Source organism: Mytilus edulis, chromosome 2 (genome assembly GCF_963676685.1).
Source record: "Mytilus edulis chromosome 2, xbMytEdul2.2, whole genome shotgun sequence".
Lineage (NCBI taxonomy): Eukaryota > Metazoa > Mollusca > Bivalvia > Mytilida > Mytilidae > Mytilus > Mytilus edulis.
This window is the reverse complement of record NC_092345.1, coordinates 41840111-41861713: the sequence shown is the minus strand read 5'-3', so window position 1 is coordinate 41861713 and position 21603 is coordinate 41840111. Positions and strand designations below refer to the sequence as shown.

At 32.5% G+C, this 21603-nt stretch overlaps 1 protein-coding gene across 7 annotated transcripts in view; it reads right to left on the bottom strand.

The window, feature by feature from the left end:
- The window catches only part of LOC139510189 (eukaryotic translation initiation factor 4B-like), a 60888-nt gene that overhangs the window by 15339 nt on the left and 23946 nt on the right, over window positions 1-21603 (bottom strand). Inside the window, exons 7-12 of one of the 7 annotated variants that reach the window (XM_071296639.1) lie at window positions 20501-20527; window positions 20114-20470; window positions 12036-12093; window positions 11009-11034; window positions 3036-3366; window positions 671-771 (exon numbers count right to left, since the gene is read on the bottom strand). In XM_071296639.1, coding sequence (XP_071152740.1) covers window positions 671-771; window positions 3036-3366; window positions 11009-11034; window positions 12036-12093; window positions 20114-20470; window positions 20501-20527 — 900 coding nt within the window. Of the gene's footprint in view, window positions 1-670; window positions 772-3035; window positions 3367-11008; window positions 11035-12035; window positions 12094-20113; window positions 20528-21603 lie in introns of all 7 variants that reach the window. The other 6 variants (XM_071296640.1, XM_071296641.1, XM_071296635.1 and 3 more) reach the window with 6 other exon arrangements.

Below are 21603 nucleotides of genomic sequence, written 5' to 3'. Positions count from 1 at the left end.
CGATTCATCTGAAAATTTCAGGGCAGATAGATCTTGACTTGATAAACAATTTAACATCATGTCAGATTTGCTCTAAATGCTTTTGTTTTAGAGTTATAAGCCAAAATATACATTTTACCCGTATGTTGTATTTTTGGCCATGAGGGCCATCTTGGTTGGTTTGGCTGGTCACCGGACACATTTTTTAAACTAGATACCCCAATGATGAATGTGGCCAAGTATGGTTAAATTTGGCCAAGTAGTTTCAGAGGAGAAGATTTTTGTAAAAGTTAATGACGACAGACGCAGGTTGCCAAGTGATGAGAAAAGCTCACTTGGCCCTTTGGGCCAGGTGTGCTAAAAAAGATGTGGTATGATTGCCAATGAGACAACCGTCCACAAGAGACCAAAATGACATAGACATTAACAACTATAGGTCACAGTACGGCCTTCAACAATGAGCAAAGCCCATACCGCATAGTCAGCTATTAAAGGCCCTGATAAGACAATGTAAAACAATTCAAACAAGAAAACTAACGGCCTTATTTATTTAAAAAAATGAACGATAAGCCATTGAAAATACAAGGATTAGATTTTCAAATAAGCGTTATAAACTATATGTAATAAAATTAAGGGTAAGGTGAGTATAAAAGGTTAAAATAAAGGTCGTTATAGATCTATATCTACTGACCTGGTCTACCTTTACCTGAACTGTTACTACTCAGTCTCCTCTGTCGTCCACCGCCTTCTTCTCCACTATATTGACGAGGTCGATATCCAGGACTAGTACTACTACAACAAACACTTGTATGAACTATCTAACTATTTAGTATAGAAGTAATATCATTATATGAATAATTTTCAGAACAGGGAAGTTGATTATGTATAAAACAACTGCAAAGTGTTGCTGTGAGGATGAATTTTGTAAGTGTCATATAACTTCTTTTTTTCTGACAGTGTACATGTCCCTTTTTATTGTGTAGTAGTAGAAAATCAGTAACTCTTCTTGTGTAGGAATGACTGACAAGTTGACCATTTCCATATGTTAACAAGAGGCTGTCACAACGACAGCAAACCGGATTTATTAATATTTATTTGTGTCCTGGCAATATCACAAGAACCATTACTGATGAATGGTGAAAGTGAAAATCGTCAATATCAAATTTGACCTCCATTTTGTCATCAGTATCAACATCTTAAAATTTGAAAAGCTTAGATTGAATGGTTCATGAGTAAATGCAACAACGTGAATGGAAACGCCATTTCACAATCTTTCAAGAACCATAACTCCTGAACGGTATAAGTCAAAATCGTCATTATTGAACTTGACCTCTAATTTGCCATCAGTAACAACATATAAAAATTTCAAAAGCTTTGGTTGAATGGTTCATGAGAAAATGCACGGACACGACTGGAAACACCATTTTTCAATCTTTCAAGAACCATAACTCCTGAACGGTAAAAGTCAAAATCGTCATTATTGCACTTGACCTCTATTTTGTCATCAGTAACAACATATTAAAATTTGGGAAGCTTTGGTAAAACAGTTCATGCGTAAATGCACGAACACGACTGGAAACACCATTTTTCAATCTTTCAAGAACCATAACTCCTGAACGGTAAAAGTCAAAATCGTCATTATTGAACTTGACCTCCATTTTGTCATCAGTAACAACATATTAAAATTTGGGAAGCTTAGTTAGAACAGTTCATGCGTAAATGCGCGGACATGACTGGAAACTCCATTTTTCAATCTTTCAAGAACCATAACTCCTGAACGGTAAAAGTCAAAATCGCCATTATTGGACTTGATCTCCATTTTTTCATCAGTAACAACATATAAAAATTAGGAAAGCTTAGGTAGAACAGTTCATGCGTAAATGCAGGGACACGACTGGAAACTCCATTATTCAATCTTTCAAGAACCATAACTCCTGAACGGTAAAAGTCAAAATCGCCATTATTGAACTTGACCTTCATTTAGTTGTCAGTAACAACATATTAAAATTTTAAAAGCTTTGGTTGAACGGTTCATGAGTTAATGCACGGACAACATTTGATTCCCGCCCGCCCGCCCGCCGTACATCCCCAAATCAATAACCGACATTTTTGTCACAAAAATCCGGTTAAAAATACACTTCTATCAGATACCTTGTAAAGAAATTTTAACGCAATAATAATTATTGAATGATTTTATACATCAAAGAACCTTTAGTGAGTAAGCTCATATAAACAATTAACAACCCCACTCCCTTTAAAAGGGACAAAGTGACCTGATGGCATATCATTTTTCTGTTTACTTAAAGGTACAATTCATTGTTTCTGCAATGAATTTATACAGAAGTATTGTCTTAGCCAAGTGAATTCAATCTATAGGCATGTTCCTTTTATTTACAGTGACCATACACCAAAGTAAGGTTGCAGTGGCATTTGTAGTATTTGATTAAGCATCATGAAAACACTTTGCTGTCTATCAAAAGAAACTCTGACCTTGAGCTTGGACAGGCATGGGGTAATCGTTATCAGTAATCAGCTGTAATCGATTACATTTTGAAGTGTAATCCTATGTAATCAGTAATCATGCCGTTTCTGATTACAAGTAATGCTAATGTAATCGATAACATTGCAAAAACAGGCTTAATCATGATTACTTTTAGATTACATTCATATGATTACTTGCTGATTACAAATCTTATATATATATATATATATATGAAATAGTTTTTGATTACATTTGAAATAAGGTGTAATTGTAATGTAATCTTTTACATGTTATTAGCAAAGTAATTGTAATTTAATGGATTACATTTTAAAGTAATCCACCCTATCCCTGACCTTGGACAAAAAGAACTAAAAATTAATAGGAATATTCCTTCATAATATGTGACTATATATTCAAGTATAGTTGCAATTGCATGTAGTATTGGATTTGGCATCTAAAAACAACTTTTCATCTAATTTATGTAACTATGACCTTGACCTTTGATGTATTGACCTCAAAATCAATGGTGATGTTCCACTCATTATATGTTACCATATCTTTGTTCTAGGCTTACTTAGTGTTTTCTTTTTCTTCATCAGCTTTTCTTCTACTCTCATCCTCTCTTCCCCTACGTAACCTTTCCTCGATTTCTCTCTCTTTGGCCGCTGTATCTACGGGTTTAGCATCACCAAATATATTTGCTGATGGTTTCCTTGTTGGAGGTTTATCTGACATTGGGGCAGCCCTCTCCTTCTCTTTCTCTTTAGCTACTATATCTACAGGTTTAGCATCACCAAATATATTTGCTGAGGGTTTCCTTGCTGGAGGTTTATCTGTGGTTGGGGCATCTTCTGGTGCTTTAGTACGAGGTTTTAAATTCAATCGCGGCCTTTCTGCTGGTGTTTCTGAAAATACAAAGTAATATTGGAATTTGTATTCAACAAAAAATCTTCTTGAACTTTATTCCCACAATTAAACTGGACAAAGTAATGCACCCTCACTTCACTTCTGAAATAACAGTATTATAACAAAGTTGATGTAGGACTTTCTTTGAGATATAATTGTATCTGGGAGACACGAATGATGCCACTGCAGATGCAAATTATTATTTTAATATACAACCAGATGTTTTACAGGGTGCAGCTTTATACCACTGCAGAGATCAAACCCTGAACAGTTGGAGCAAGTATGGACACAACATTTAAGCTAGATACAGCTCTGAATTTGGATTGTGATTAAATAGTTGACACAACATAGGTTTCTGACACAGAATGAATGTGGTCTAAGAACTTAAGCTTAAACACTTCGAAATTTTAAATTGGACATTTACCTATTATGGTCCAATATCCAAAATCTAAATACATGGTTAGATTCAGCATATATCAAAGAACCCCAAGAATTCAATTTTTGATGAAATCAAATAATGTTCAATTTTAGACCCTTTAGACCTCAATGTGGACCAATTTGATAACAGGGCCCAAATATTACAAAATCTAAATACATGGTTAGATTCAGCATATTGAACAACCTCATATATTCAATATTTGTTTAAATCAAACAAAAATTTATTTTTGGACCTTAATGTAGACCAATTTGAAAACGGGACAATACTGTGCAATTGAATATTTCTTGCTATTGCGCAAAACTGTGCAATTGAAAATTTCTTGCTATTGGGCAATATTGTGCAATTAGATATTTCTTGCTATTGCGCAATACTGTGCAATTGAAGATTTCTTGCTATTGCACAATACTGTGCAATTGAAGATTTCTTGCTATTGCGCAATACTGTGCAATTGAAAATTTCTTGCTTTTGCCATTACTGTGCTGTGCAATTTAAGATTTCTTGTTATTCCGCAATACTGTGCAACTGAAAATTTCTTGCTATTGCACAATACTTAATATAATAATTTTAGACCCCGATTAGGACCAACTTGAAAACTGGGCCCATAATCAACCAGGTGCTCCGCAGGGCGCAGCTTTATACGACCGCAGAGGTCGAACCCTGAACAGTTGGGGCAAGTATGGACAAAACATTCAAGTGTGATACAGCTCTGAATTTGGATTGTGATCAAATTTTTGACAATACATGGTTTTTTTTTTACACAAAACAAATGTCAAGATTTTACAAATCAATTAAAGATTTCTTCTTCAAACTTTTTAAATCTAAAATTAAAAAGTTGACACAGCATAGGTTTCTGACACAGAATGAATGTGGTCTAATGAACTTAAAAGTTTTTTTTTGCCTTTGAGCAATTCACTATGCTGTTGAATATTAATCCTCTCAAAAAAATGTTTGAAGAAATTTTCTTTTTATTTATGAAATCTGAAATGAGAAAAATTTACCCCCCCCCCTTTTTTTTCACATCCCCGTTTCCCTTTTTCCAAAACTGATATCAATTCAAATTTCTAATGGAGTTTGCAACAATAACTACTCTTTTAAATACATCATAAAATATTAAAATGTATAATAAAGTGCTTGTTATCACTGAATGGTAAAGATTGGTTGGTAGTAAAAGTGAATATACATTGTTATTTGTATAAAACAATAAAAAAAAAACTTCATCAGCAACATTTTATATTGGCAAATTTCCAATGAAGTTATTTACATAAAGTTATTGGCAAATAAAAAAAGAAAATGACATCATAGTCATGTCTGGCAAATGTCCAACATACATTATCTAAAAACATTTTAGATAAGATAAGGAACAAAAAGCTTCATCAGCAACATTTTATATTGGCAAATTTCCAATGAAGTTATTTACATAAAGTTATTGGCAAATAAAAATAGAAAATGACATCATAGTCATGTCTGGCAAATTTCCAACATATATTATCAACTACTATTCTATACAAAGAAAGATAACTCCAATTGATTAATTGCTATTGCACAATATTGTGCAATTAGATATTTCTTGCTATTGTGCAATACTGTGCAATTGAAAATTTCTTGCTATTGCACAATACTTGATATGGAATCCTGATTTGGACCAACTTGAAAAAATTATAATCAAAAATCAAAGTACATATTTAGATAAAGCATATCAAATAAGTTAAAATCAAACTTAGTTTAATTTTGGACCCTTTGGACCTTAATGTAGACCAATTTGAAAACTGGACCAAAAATTAAGAATCTACATACACAGTTAGATTTGGAATATCAAAGAACCCATTTATTCAATTTTTGATGAAATCAAACAAAGTTTAATTTTGGACCAACTTAAAAACTAGGCCAATAATTAAAAATCTAAGTACATTTTTAAATTCAGCATATCAAAGAACCCCAAGGATTCAATTTTTGTTAAAATCAAACTAAGTTTAATTTTGGACCCTTTGGACCTTAATGTAGACCAATTTGAAAACGGGACCAAAAATTAAGAATCTACATACATAGTTAGATTCAGCATATCAAAGAACCCCAATTATTCAATTTTTGATGAAATCACACAAAGTTCAATTTTGGACCCTTTGGGCCCCTTATTCCTAAACTGTTAGGACCAAAACTCCCAAAATCAAACCCAACCTTTCTTTTATGGTCATAAACCTTGTGTTTAAATTTCATAGATTTCTATTTACTTATACTAAAGTTATGGTGCAAAAACCAAAAATAATGCTTATTTGGGCCCCTTTTTGGCCCCTTATTCATAAACTGTTGTGACCTCAACTCCAAAAATTAATCCCAACCTTCCTTTTGTGGTCATAAACCTTGTGTTAAAATTTCATTGATTTCTATTTACTTATACTGAAGTTATTGTGCGAAAACCAAGAATAATGCTTATTTTGGCCCTTTTTGGCCCTTATTTCCTAAACTGTTGGAACCAAAACTCCCAAAATCAATCCCAACCTTCCTTTTGTGGTCATAAACCTTGTGTCAAAATTTCATAGATTTCTATTCACTTAAACTAAAGTTATAGTGCGAAAACCAAGAAAATGCTTATTTGGGCCCTTTTTGGCCCCTAATTCCTTAAATGTTGGGACCAAAACTCCCAAAATCAATCCCAACCTCTCTTTTGTGGTCATAAACCTTGTGTTAAAATTTCATTGATTTCTATTCACTTTTACTAAAGTTAGAGTGTGAAAACTAAAAGTATTCGGACGACGACGACGACGCCAACGTGATAGCAATATACGACCAAAAAATTAAAATTTTTGCGGTCGTATACTGTGAAAGTACTTTTATTCGTTGGGTACCAATTTTCGTGGTTTTCGTGGATGACTTTATCCACGAATTTAAGTGTCCAACGAAATAAAATAACCATTGTCTAAATCAAGACCTGGAGAGATCCCAATCGGTATGTTTGACTACTGATATGACATGTATGATCTAGTCTAAGAGAAGATATTGAATAGCACCAACTCTGAGAATACTTTAATAGCAGTCACAGAACTACAACCGCATGCAGGATTATACCCATTTAATCTTTAATAACCTAAAATGTGCAACTTTTGTTTTTGTTCAATGAAAGTCAGATTTCCGGTATTGATATGCTAGTATGATAAAGTGTTCATTTTATATCCTCATAGTTCTCGTACATATAAGAAATAAAAAATTTATGCTGGTCTTGATTTTGATAAGAATTATTTGGCAATTCATAGCATTTGTTTATGTTACTGTTTTCTTTAGGTGACATGTTAATGGCCTAATTAACACCTTTGGTGGTCTTTAATCTGTTGATAACTTTATCATGGGTTAATTAGTGTTATCACTACGATTTACATGGGTCAATGTTTACTTTGCAATTTCCTTCAATCTAGACTATTTGTAACCCTCGTTTCTAAAGGCTTCAATTTTTCAATTTTATTTTTTTTAGAAAACTAAAATCCACGAATTTAAAAACCCACGAACATGTAAATATTGCTCAAACCACGAAAATTGATACCCACGAATTAAAGTACTTTCACAGTAATAAAAATAGAAAATGACATCATAGTCATGTCTGGCAAATGTCCAACATACATTATCTAAAAACATTTTAGATAAGATAAGGAAAAAAAGCTTCATCAGCAACATTTTATATTGGCAAATTTCCAATGAAGTTATTTACATAAAGTTATTGGCAAATAAAAATAGAAAATGACATCATAGTCATGTCTGGCAAATTTCCAACATATATTATCAACTACTATTCTATACAAAGAAAGATAACTCCAATTGAAAATTAATTGCTATTGCACAATATTGTGCAATTAGATATTTCTTGCTATTGTGCAATACTGTGCAATTGAAAATTTCTTGCTATTGCACAATACTTGATATGGAATCCTGATTTGGACCAACTTGAAAACTGGGCCCATAATCAAAAATCAAAGTACATATTTAGATAAAGCATATCAAATAAGCCCAAGAATTTAATTTTTGTTGAAATCAAACTTAGTTTAATTTTGGACCCGTTGGACCTTAATGTAGACCAATTTGAAAACTGGACCAAAAATTAAGAATCTACATACACAGTTAGATTTGGAATATCAAAGAACCCATTTATTCAATTTTTGATGAAATCAAACAAAGTTTAATTTTGGACCCCCATTTGGACCAACTTGAAAACTAGGCCAATAATTAAAAATCTAAGTACATTTTTAAATTCAGCATATCAAAGAACCCCAAGGATTCAATTTTTGTTAAAATCAAACTAAGTTTAATTTTGGACCCTTTGGACCTTTATGTAGACCAATTTGAAAAAGGGACCAAAAATTAAGAATCTAAATATATAGTTAGATTCGGCGTATCAAAGAACCCCAATTATTCAATTTTTGATGAAATCACACAAAGTTCTATTTTGGACCCTTTGGGCCCCTTATTCCTAAACTGTTAGGACCAAAACTCCCAAAATCAAACCCAACCTTCCTTTTATGGTCATAAACCTTGTGTTTAAATTTCATAGATTTCTATTTACTTATACTAAAGTTATTGTGAAAAAAACCAAAAATAATGCTTATTTGGGCCCCTTTTTGGCCCCTAATTCATAAACTGTTGTGACCTCAACTCCAAAAATCAATCCCAACCTTCCTTTTGTGGTCATAAACCTTGTGTTAAAATTTCATTGATTTCTATTTACTTATACTAAAGTTATTGTGCGAAAACCAAGAATAATGCTTATTTGGGCCCTTTTATGGCCCTTAATTCCTAAACTGTTGGAACCAAAACTCCCAAAATCAATCCCAACCTTCCTTTTGTGGTCATAAACCTTGTGTCAAAATTTCATAGATTTCTATTCACTTAAACTAAAGTTATAGTGCGAAAACCAAGAAAATGCTTATTTGGGCCCTTTTTGGCCCCTAATTCCTAAAATGTTGGGACCAAAACTCCCAAAATCAATCCCAACCTTCCTTTTGTGGTCATAAACCTTGTGTTAAAATTTCAGTGATTTCTATTTACTTTTACTAAAGTTAGAGTGCGAAAACTAAAAGTATTCAGACGACGACGACGACGCCGACGCCAACGTGATAGCAATATACGACCAAAAAATTAAAATTTTTGCGGTCGTATAAAAATCTAAGTACATGTTTCGATTCAGCATATCAAGGAATGAAGGAACCCCAAGGATTCAATTTTTGTTAAAATCAAGCTAAGTTTAATTTTGGACCCTTTGGACCTTAAATGCAGACCAATCTGAAAACAGGACCAACAAGAGGCTGTCACAACGACAGCAAACCGGATTTATTTACATTTATTTGTGTCCTGGCAATATCACAAGAACCATTACTGATGAATGGTGAAAGTGAAAATCATCAATATCAAATTTGACCTCCATTTTGTCATCAGTATCAACATTTTGAAATAATAATATTTGAAAAGCTTAGATTGAATGGTTCATGAGTAAATGCAACAACGTAAATGGAAACGCCATTTTACGATCTTTCAAGAACCATAACTCCTGATCAGTAAAAGTCAAAATCGACATTATGGAACTTGACCTCTATTTTGTCATCAGTAACAACATATTAAAATTTCAAAAGCTTTGGTCGAATGGTTCATGAGAAAATGCACGGACACGACGGGAAACACCATTTTTCAATCTTTCAAGAACCATAACTCCTGAACGGTAAAAGTCAAAATCGTCATTATTGAACTTGACCTCCATTCTGTCATCAGTAACAACATATTAAAATTTGGGAAGCTTTGGTAGAACAGTTCATGAGTAAATGCACGGACATGACTGAAAACTCCATTTTTCAATCTTTCAAGAACCATAACTCCTGAACGGTAAAAGTCAAAATCGCCATTATTGAACTTGACCTACGTATAGTTGTCAGTAATAACATATTAAAATTTTAAAAGCTTTGGTTGAACGGTTCATGAGTTAATGCACGGACAACATTTGATTGCCGCCTTACAAGAACCATAACTCCTGAACAGTAAAAGTCAAAATCGCCATTATTGAACTTGACCTTCATATAGTTGTCAGTAATAACATATTAAAATTTTAAAAGCTTTGTTTGAACGGTTCATGAGTTAATGCACGGACAACATTTGATTGCCACCCGCCCGCCCGCCCGCCCGCCCGCCCGCCCGACGTACATCCCCAAATCAATAACCGACATTTTTGTCACAAAAATCCGGTTAAAAATCAAGAATCCGAATACACAGTTAGATTTGGCATATCAAAGAACCCCAATAATTCATTTTTTGATGAAATCAAACAAAGTTTAATTTTGTCCATTTTTTCGTTGGGACCAAAACTCCAAAAATCAATTCAATACTTCCTTTTGTGGTCATAAACCTTGTGTTAAAATTTCATAGATTTCTATTAACTTATACTAAAGTTATTGTGCAAAAACCAAGAAAAATACTTATTTGGGACCTTTTTTTTTGCCTGTAATTCCTAAACTGTTTGGACTAAAACTCCCAAAATCAATCCCAACCATCCTTTTGTAGTCATAGACCTTGTTAAAATTTCATAGATTTCTGTTTACTTATACTAAAGTATTTGTGTGAAAAACCAAGAAAAATGCTTATTTGGGCCCTTTTTGGCCCCTAATTCCTAAACTGTTGGAACCAAAACACCCCAAATCAATCCCAATCTTCCTTTTATGGTCATAAACCTTGTGTTTAAATTTCATAGATTTCTATTTACTTTTACTAAAGTTAGAGTGCGAAAACTAAATGTCTTCGATATATTTCTGACACAAAATAAGTGTGGTAAAAGATCTTATTTAGTATATTGCGCAATACTGTGCATTTGAAAATTTCTTCTTGAAACTTTAAAAATAAATTGGGGCAATTACCCCCAAACTCAATCCCAGCTGTTATATGGAACATTGTGGTACAATGTCAGAAATATCCATACACTTACACACAATTTTTTGTCTGGAAACTATAAAAATGCATTTTTGGCCCCTTTTTAGCACCTAATTCCAAGACAGTCGGTACCATAACCCCAAAATCAATCTAGTTAGGTTTTGAAGGTTCAGGTGAATGTTCATTATTACAGCCAAATGGAGAGATCCCAAGCTGGTGTTTTTCGAAATTCACAACAGTGAGCCAACTATTTCTTTTGGGGTTGAATGGTATTTCATTAACATTCATCTTACTAAAAATATAGTAATTACCTCTGGTTGGACTCTGTCTTTCTGCTCTGAAAAGAAAGAAAGATAAAAGGTTCACCTATATCTATAAAAATATAAAAGTTCATAAAAAATGTCAGATAAATGATGCATAAAAAGTGATGGAATTGCCAAGGTTTAAAAAAAAAAAAAAAAAGACAGCTGCATAACTCATTTTAAGGAATTGATATATTGCAGGAATCAAAATTGTGTCTCACAAGATGGCAAATTCAGTTAGTTTTCTCATTTGAATTGTTTTACGTTTGTCATTTTAGGGCCTTATGTAGCTTACTATGCAGTTTTGGCCTTGCTCATTGTTGAAGAGCTGTACAGTGACCCATAGTTGTTAATTTTGGTGTCATTTGGTCTCTGGTAAAGATAGTCTCATTGGCAACCATACTACATCTCTTTTATAAAGCTTAGTTTTATATATATCCAATATATGTATATTGTCGAAAAATATAAAATTTATTTGTAAGATATTAGAAACAAGACAAAAAACGTGACTCACTGAGGTTTTCTCCTGTTTCCCAGCGACTTCAAATACAGACACTTGAAACTCTAGTTGTTTAATCCAAATCATTGTCTCTAATTTGTAAAGAAACTGACATAGTTCAAACGCTGACCTCAAAGAGAACCCCAAAATGAACTGTTATGCAAAAAGACATATCCTCATTACCACTTGCTCAGCATAGAAGCAAGGGTAACAGGAGACTTCAATTTTCCAGTACAATTAAAGCAAACAATTATTTGTGCAGGAAAAATCAACATATACCAGTATGAATTGCAAATGACCAGAAAAATTGGACTCGTTCAAATGATTACTTGTTGATTACAAATTTTATAAAAAAATCATCATAACTGTGAGGGTGTACAGAGTAGATTCACTCTTCACTTCCATAAAATAAAATTGAGAATGGAAATGGGGAATGTACCAAAGAGACAACAACCCAACAATAGAGCAGACAACATACCCATATTTAATTCACAACTTTGAGTTACATATGTATATCTTAAAAAGTCTTATCCATACCTGCTTCCATGTCTATCGTCACGGTTATAACCGCTACCGAAAGGTCTCCGTCCACCATCTTTAATGAAATAAATAAAAAATATACAAATGAACATATTAATACTAATTTACATGATTTATTTAATCACTCAGTATATTGAAAGTTGAACTATATAGTGTCAACACAAATAACTCTACAAGTTATTACTGTCAATCTGCTAACACAAATGAAGTAATTATGTTCCATATTCCCTGAGAAAAGATAAACAAAAATATTTGTTGAGGAAAGAAGAGACTGACAAGGTGATTGCAATATCGGCTCCTTCTAGTGTTGGGGTACAATTATATAACCACAATCATTGTAGGATTTAAGTTTTAAAGTTAATAGGGCCAAATAAGCCCAAAAAATATAATATACACCAGTGTTCATGTTGGTGGACTTTGTTGAATCTTTTATCGAAGGTATTGATTTCTTGGTTTCTGGTTTGATTTTTCTGATTGATTATGGTTTTAAAAAGTTAAATATTTGAAAACATAAAAAAACCAGGTGCTCCGCAGGGCGCAGCTTTATACGACCGCAGAGGTCGAACCCTGAACAGTTGGGGCAAGTATGGACAAAACATTCAAGCATGATACAGCTCTGAATTTGGATTGTAATCAAATTTTTGACATTACATGGTTTTTTTTTACACAAAACAAATGCCAAGATTTTACAAATCAATTAAAGATTTCTTCTTCAAACTTTTTAAATCTAAAATTAAATAGTTGACACAGCATAGGTTTCTGACACAGAATGAATGTGGTCTAATGAACTTAAAAGGTTTTTTTTGCCTTTGAGCAATTCACTATGCTGTTGAATATTAATCCTCTCAAAAAAATGTTTGAAGAAATTTTCTTTTTATTTATGAAATCTGAAATGAGAAAAATTTAACCCCCCCCCCTTTTTTTCACATCCCCGTTTCCCTTTTTCAAAACTGATATCAATTCAAATTTCTAATGGAGTTTGCAACAATAACTACTCATTTAAATACATCATAAAATATTAAGATGTAAAAAAACTGCTTGTTATCACTGAATGGTAAAGATTATTTAAATTTATCAGTTGGTAGTAAAAAGTGTATATACAGTGTATATTGTATATAACAAAGATTTAAGTTGATTCTGGACAAAGAAAGATAACTCCAATTAAAAAAAATTCTTGCTATTGCACAATATTGTGCAATAGGATATTTCTTGCTTACTATTCTGGACAAAGAAAGATAACTCTAATTAAAAAAAAATTTGCTATTTCACAATATTGTGCAATTAGATATTTCTTGCCATTGCACAATACTGTGCAATTGAAAAGACTTGCTATTGCACAATACTTAATATAATAATTTTAGATCCTGATTTGGACCAACTTGAAAACTGGGCCCATAATCAAAAATCTAAGTACATGTTTAGATTCAGCATATCAAAGAGGCCCAAGAATTCAATTTTTGTTAAAATCAAACTTAGTTTAATTTTGGACCCTTTGGACTTTAATGTAGAATTTGAAATTTGAAAACAGGACCAAAAATGAAGAATCTACATACACAGTTAGATTTGGCATATCAAAGAACCCCAAGGATTCAATTTTTGATGAAATCAAACAAAGTTTAATTTTGGACCCTTTGGACCTTAATGTAGACCAATTTGAAAACTGGACCAAAAAACTTCAATAATCAAGAATCTAAGTACATTTTTAGATTCAACATATCAAAGAACCCAACCGATTCATTTTTTGTCAAAATCAAACTAAGTTTAATTTTGGACCCTTTGGACCTTAATGTAGACCAATTTGAAAACGGGACCAAAAGTTGAGAATCTACATATACAGTTAGATTCGGCATATCAAAGAACCCCAATTATTCAATTTTGATGAAATCAAACAAAGTTTAATTTTGGACCCTTTGGGCCCCTTTTTCCTAAACTGTTGGGACCAAAACTCCCAAAATCAATACCAACCTTCCTTTTATGGTCATAAGCCTTGTGTTTAAATTTCATAGATTTGTATTTACTTATACTAACGTTATGGTGCGAAAACCAAGAAAAATGCTTATTTGGGTCCCTTTTTGGCCCCTAATTCCTAAACTGTTGGGTCCTAAACTCCCAAAATCAATACCAACCTTCCTTTTGTGGTCATAAACATTGTGTTTAAATTTCATAGATTTCTATTTACTTAACCTAAGGTTATTGTGCAAAAACCAAGAAAAATGCTTATTTGGGCCCTTTATTGGCCCCTTATTCCTAAACTATTGAAACCAAAACTCCCAAAATCAATCCCAATCTTTCTTTTGTGGTCATAAACCTTGTGTCAAAATTTCATAGATTTCTATTAACTTAAACTAAAGTTATGGTGCGAAAACCAAGAAAATGCTTATTTGGGCCCTTTTTGGCCCCTAATTCCTAAAATGTTGTGACCAAAACTCCCAAAATCAATACCAACCTTCCTTTTATGGTCATAAACCTTGTGTTAAAATTTCATAGATTTCTATTCACTTTTACTACAGTTAGAGTGCGAAAACTAAAAGTATTCGGACGCCGGACGACGACGACGACGCCGACGACGCCGACGACGAAGACGCCGACGTGATAGCAATATACGACGAAAATTTTTTCAAAATTTGCGGTCGTATAAAAATCGATTGTTTTATAACACTTATGTATTAACATTCTTAACATCACCTTTACAATGACTATTTGACAAAAAAATATGGAATGCAAAGTCATTTCATATTTAAGACCAGATGAGCTAAAAATGTAATACTTCTGCTAAAATAAAACATGTAGAATTAAGGTAGCACTACAGGTGTCAGACCACCAATTAAAAATCCCTATCTGTTCAACCAAATTTTGCAATTTTCACAGCTTTCTAAATATTTTACCTTAAGTTTAACTTCAAGGAAACCAGGTATATCCTGAATTGTACATGTATCACCTTCCTATATGCCAATTTTCAACCAATGTTTAAAGTCTTGTAACAAATTTCTGATTTTGAAAAGACAGGTACTACCAAAATAACTCCCGGTTTTCTGGAAATCTTAAATTAGTGTACTATGTAGCGCATTAATCCTGAATTTTTAATGCAAACTCATAGACAAGTGAATTTTGGCTCAAAATGGTCTAAATACATTTCCCTTTCACCAAAAGTTTCATTTCTGCAAATTGGTTAGTTAGTTTAAGTAAACAATGACATCAAAAGCACTATTTTGTGTCAAAGTAGGACTACTTTTACATACGTTCTAAATTGGAGGCAGTAATTGGTGGTCTGACACCTAAAGAGCCAAAAAAGTTGCTCAGAAATCTTTGCTTTGCTTTATTCTTAATCCTTAGTCAATTTGAAGTCAGAAACATCCTATCTGAGCATAATGTGACTTATATTACAAATTTCACAGCTCAATTTAAACTGACTGTAATGTATGACTTTGATAGAAAATACTTGAAAATTTCATTTTGGACTACAGGAACATAAACTTTCAATATCAAGATCAGTTTTGTTGATTTTTTTCTTGTTTGTTTTACTTCTTAAAAGACTTTCCACAAATTTTACAATGGGTTAAGTAAAAAATTCATGGTATTACAGAGTCAAGGAATATTGGCCCCCCTTTTTTACACCTGGTGTAAGTAATGGGACTATTAAATGATCAAAAGTGCAGTCATGGTCATTTAACTGTTTTTATTTTCTAACAGTTGATACAACTTAAGGCATAAAACTTTCATTTGAGATAATAAATGGGATTTTTGTGAGTTTTTGCAATGTTTACATCAGGCTATGTTATCTGCCAAATACATGCTATGACGCAATGATATAAGGGATAAAAATCAAATAATTTCATTAAATCTTGATGACAAGAACTTTTTTTGGTGGTAAAATAACCATGTTTTAATGTTAATACCACAGAAACAACTTGCTGTGCATTTATAACAATTTGGGACATTTTTTTATGTGAAAGCATATTGTCAGGGTGGGAAAAGCTAAAAATAGCACAAATTCAGGTCTAAGGCTCTAAATTTGCAATATGTGACTTTTTGCCCCCAAAAAGATTGAAATGTGACTACTATCACTTCATATGATCAGTTAAGTAAAAAAAATCAATTGTTTTCTGAATTTGGGGTTTCACCGCATTTCCCTTAAAGGTGTCAGACCACCAATTAAAAATCCCTATCTGTTCAACCAAATTTTGCAATTTTCACAGCTTTCTAAATATTTTACCTTAAGTTTAACTTCAAGGAAACCAGGTATATCCTGAATTGTACATGTATCACCTTCCTATATGCCAATTTTCAACCAATGTTTAAAGTCTTGTAACAAATTTCTGATTTTGAAAAGACAGGTACTACCAAAATAACTCCCGGTTTTCTGGAAATCTTAAATTAGTGTACTATGTAGCGCATTAATCCTGAATTTTTAATGCAAACTCATAGACAAGTGAATTTTGGCTCAAAATGGTCTAAATACATTTCCCTTTCACCAAAAGTTTCATTTCTGCAAATTGGTTAGTTAGTTTAAGTAAACAATGACATCAAAAGCACTATTTTGTGTCAAAGTAGGACTACTTTTACATACGTTCTAAATTGGAGGCAGTAATTGGTGGTCTGACACCTACAGTCAGAATTTTCTGACTCCAACCAACAGTCTTTAAAGATTAATTTCTCCAAAACTACTCAATGGATTTTAAAAACCTTTAACTCATTATAAAGCTGAAATATTAATTCTTCTTAATCTGTAGATAAATTTATTTTTGGTATGATTAATCTCAAATTATAGCTCCTCAATTGCCAAAAAAGCGGTTCTCCAACTTGGATGAAAATGGCACATTCAGGTCAAATGGTAGTAAAAATTTGATTTCATCACTTTAATCAACCATACACTATATAGAAAACCATGTCTCAGATTTTTGATATGTGCCTCCAGTAAGAAGATATATTGATTTAACTGCTGGGTGCCAAACCTCAATTCACCTTTCATCTTTGGACACCTATAAATTCATTTAGAAACAAATTATCCAAAAACTGGGACACTGTATTGTAGAAAATACTCTCTTTAATCACATATATCAAAGTCAAACCAAAAGGGGTACCCACGAAGTTTCTATTTTCATTTTTTGTTAACAATTCTCATGAAAAATCGTTCTGAGAAATGACCTAAAAACTGAATTTCCCCCTAAGAACCCCTATAAATGCATCATTAATACAAAAGTTCCACTGAGAACACCTGAGGAGTGTTCTGACACCATTTTTTATCAATATAACCACACACTTTGTGTCTTTGATGCTCTTATACTGTAAATTTTGAATTATATGTGCACTGACCAACATTAACGTGGCATTTGGCGGGAGTTTGACGTCACAGATTTGACCAACATCTGTGATGAAGTAATTAAATATAGAGTAAGATTAAGCTCCGCCTCTATCTAGACAGTCTAAGATAAGAGAATAACAGAAATGACCAGCTGCATATAATCAATATTTAACATCACTATTATCACTATAAAGAATGATTTTCATTTGTATTTTAAAAAGAAATATACTATGAAATTAGCTAGAACATTAAAATTATGTAATCAAAGACATGTTCAACCAGATGCTCCGCAGGGCGTAGCTTTATACGACCGCAGAGGTTGAACCCTGAACGGTTGGGGCAAGTATGGACACAACATTCAAGCTGGATTCAGCTCTAAATTTGGATTGTGATTAAATAGTTGACACAGCATAGGTTTCTGACACAGAATGAATGTGTTCTAATGAACTTAAAATTTTTGTTTTCTCTTAGAGCAATTCACTATGCTGTTGAATATTAATCCTCTCAAAAAAATGTTTGAAGAAATTTTCTTTTTTATTTATGAAATTTCAAATGAGAACCAGATGCTCCGCAGGGCGTAGCTTTATACGACCGCAGAGGTTGAACCCTGAACGGTTGGGGCAAGTATGGACACATCTTTCAAGCTGGATTCAGCTCTAAATTTGGATTGTGATTAAATAGTTGACACAGCATAGGTTTCTGACACAGAATGAATGTGTTCTAATGAACTTAAATCTTTTGTTTTCTCTTAGAGCAATTCACTATGCTGTTGAATATTAATCCTCTCAAAAAAATGTTTGAAGAAATTTTCTTTTTTATTTATGAAATTTCAAATGAGAAAAATTGAACCCAATTTTTTTAATCACATCCCCCTTTCCCTTATTCCAAAACTAATCTCAATTAAAATTTCTAATGGAGTTTGCAACAATAACTACTCATTTAAATACATCATAAAATATTAAGATGTAAAAAAACTGCTTGTTATCACTGAATGGTAAAGATTATTTTAATTTATCAGTTGGTAGTAAAAAGTGAATATACATTGTATATTGTATATAACAAAGATTTAAGTTGATTCTGGACAAAGAAAGATAACTCCAATTAAAAAAAAATCTTGCTATTGCACAATATTTTGCAATTAGATATTTCTTGCTTACTATTCTGGACAAAGAAAGATAACTCTAATTAAAAAAAATTTGCTATTTCACATAATGTGCAATTAGATATTTCTTGCCATTGCGCAATACTGTGCAATTGAAAAGACTTGCTATTGCACAATACTTAATATAATAATTTTAGATCCTGATTTGGACCAACTTGAAAACTGGGCCCATAATAAAAAATCTAAGTACATTTTTGGATTTAGCATATCAAAGAACCCCAAGATTTCAATTTTTGTTAAAATCAGACTAAGTTTAATTTTGGACCCTTTGGACTTTAGTGTAGACCAATTTGAAAACAGGATCAAAAATGAAGAATCTACATACACAGTTAGATTTGGTATATCAAAGAACCCCATTTATTCAATTTTTGATGAAATCAAACAAAGTTTAATTTTGGACCCCGATTTGGACCAACTTGAAAACTGGGCCAATAATCAAGAATCTAAGTACATTTTTAGATTCAGCATATCAAAGAACCTAACTGATTCATTTTTTGTCAAAATCAAACTAAGTTTAATTTTGGACCCTTTGGACCTTAATGTAGACCAATTTGAAAACGGGACCAAAAGTTAAGAATTTACATACACAGTCATGACAGTTAGATTCGGCATATCAAAGAACCCCAATTATTCAATTTTGATGAAATCAAACAAAGTTTAATTTTGGACCCTTTGGGCCCCTTATTCTGTTGGGACCAAACTCCTTGTGTCAAAATTTCATAGATTTCTATTAACTTAAACTAAAGTTATAGTGCGAAAACCAAGAAAATGCTTATTTGGGCCCTTTTTGGCCCCTAATTCCTAAAATGTTGGGACCAAAACTCCCAAAATCAATACCAACCTTCCTTTTGTGGTCATAAACCTTGTGTTAAAATTTCATAGATTTCCATTCACTTTTACTAAAGTTAGAGTGCGAAAACTTAAAGTATTCGGACGACGACAACGATGACGACGACGCCAACGTGATAGCAATATACGACATAAATTTTTCAAATTTTGAAGTCGTATAAAAAAAAAAATCGAGACCATTTCCTTCCTGAAAATAGAGGTCCTACATGATTTTCATAGTTTTATGGAATTGAAAAATTTCACATAAACTTAAAATTGGTTAAAGTACCTAAAACTCCTAACAGAAGATAGATCCAGAGCCATATTCTTTTTATCCTTATATATATATATTTGTTCATTTTGGTTAGATTTTTTCCCTTTAGATTTTCTCTTTTTTAATAACTTATCCCTTTTCTTTGTTTACTTCCATGTACTATAAATTACTTTTGTTGCAATACACATGATACAATGAAATAAGACCACACCATTTATCTTGTGGTCAGTGATTAACAGCTGGACACTGGCATCAACAGATGATTGACATATTAGCCCCTCCTAAATTGCTTATATACTAAGATAAATTACCATGTGCTTTTATTTACATAAGTTCATTATCAATTTAGTCCCTGTTGTGATATGATAACGATTTTTGAATTTTTACAAACTGTGCAGAATAATACTTACTTCAAAATTATGTGATAAAAAAAATATCTTAAAAAAAATCACTGTTAGACTGTGCTACCTTAATATCAATGAAAAGAAAAGTGAATAAATTGCCTTTACCATCAGCCCCTGGTGGACCTCTGTCGTCATATCCTCCTCTTGGAGGGCCTCGGTCGTCAAATCTATTAAAGTCTCTACCTCCTCTATCATTATATCCTTGTCGCCTGTCATCATATCTATCTCTTGGTGGACCTCTGTCGTCAAACCTATCCCTTCCATATCCCCCTCCTCTTGAAGGCCCTCTATCATCAAAACCCCTTGACGGTCCTCTATCATCGAAACCCCTTGATGGTCCTCTATCATCAAAACCCCTTGATGGTCCTCTATCATCAAAACCTCTTGATGATCCTCTATCATCAAAACCCCTAGATGGTCCTCTATCATCAAAACCTCTTGAAGGGCCCCTGTCATCATAACCTCCTCTTTGTGGCCCTCTATCATCAAAACCTCCTCTTTGAGGGCCTCGGTCAAAATCTGAAAAAATAAAAACACATTTAAAAATATTTCATGACAAGAATGTGTCCCAAGTATACACACAGATTGCCCATCAGCACTATTATTTTCTATGTGCACTGGACCGTGAAAATGGGATAAAATCTCTTAATTTGGCATTATCATATGGAACATGTTTATTAAGTTTCAAGTTGATTGGACATCAACTTTTTCAAAAACTACCTCGACCAAAAACTTTAACCAAAACTTTACCCTGAAGCAGGACAGATGAACGGACAGACGACACACAGACCAGAAAACATAATGCCCATAAATGGGGCATAAAAAGTTTAAATATACTAGTGGTTTAGGTTTGCACAAAACAAAATTTTTTTCACCCCAAATCAGACAATTTCAAACTGATGTAATTTCTTCCATCCAAGTTTAATTTAAAAATTAGGTACCAAAAGAAAAAAGAAAAATTAATCTTTCAAATGGTGTTAATTGCATAATTATTACATAATCCATTATTATGTAATTAGTTGCTAGATTGTGATGTCCACACTTGAATGAAATTAGCTTCTTTGTTATTCATAGCATCCTAAAATATTTGATAGGTTCTTGTATAACACAGTTTGACCTCCAAAATGGTGACTCAGATTAACTTCAATAAGTTACATAAGTACATACTTTTACATAGTGAAACTGTGAATGACTCATTAAATCAGTTATGGTTCCTTAGATTGTACAACCCTATTTGGATAACTATGGTTCCTTAGACCATACAATCCTACTTGGATAACTACAGTAATTCTAGAGCTAATACATGAAGCACGGTTCTGACCTCTCTGAGAGTGTGTTTATTAGATCAAAACCAGTCAGGTTCGCAATGTACAATGTACAATTTTGTACTGAGTCTTCTAATTATTTATAAGAAAGATATTGTTAATTTTTCCTAAACTAGCTGAAGTTGATATACCTGATCAGCATTAATTTTTTCTAATGAATGTTTTAATATATTGATATTTTTAAAATCTACTAGTTTGGAAACATGTTCTGCAATAAGTTGATACTTGACTCCTATTTTCAGTATTCTTGTATATATATATAGCAATAAA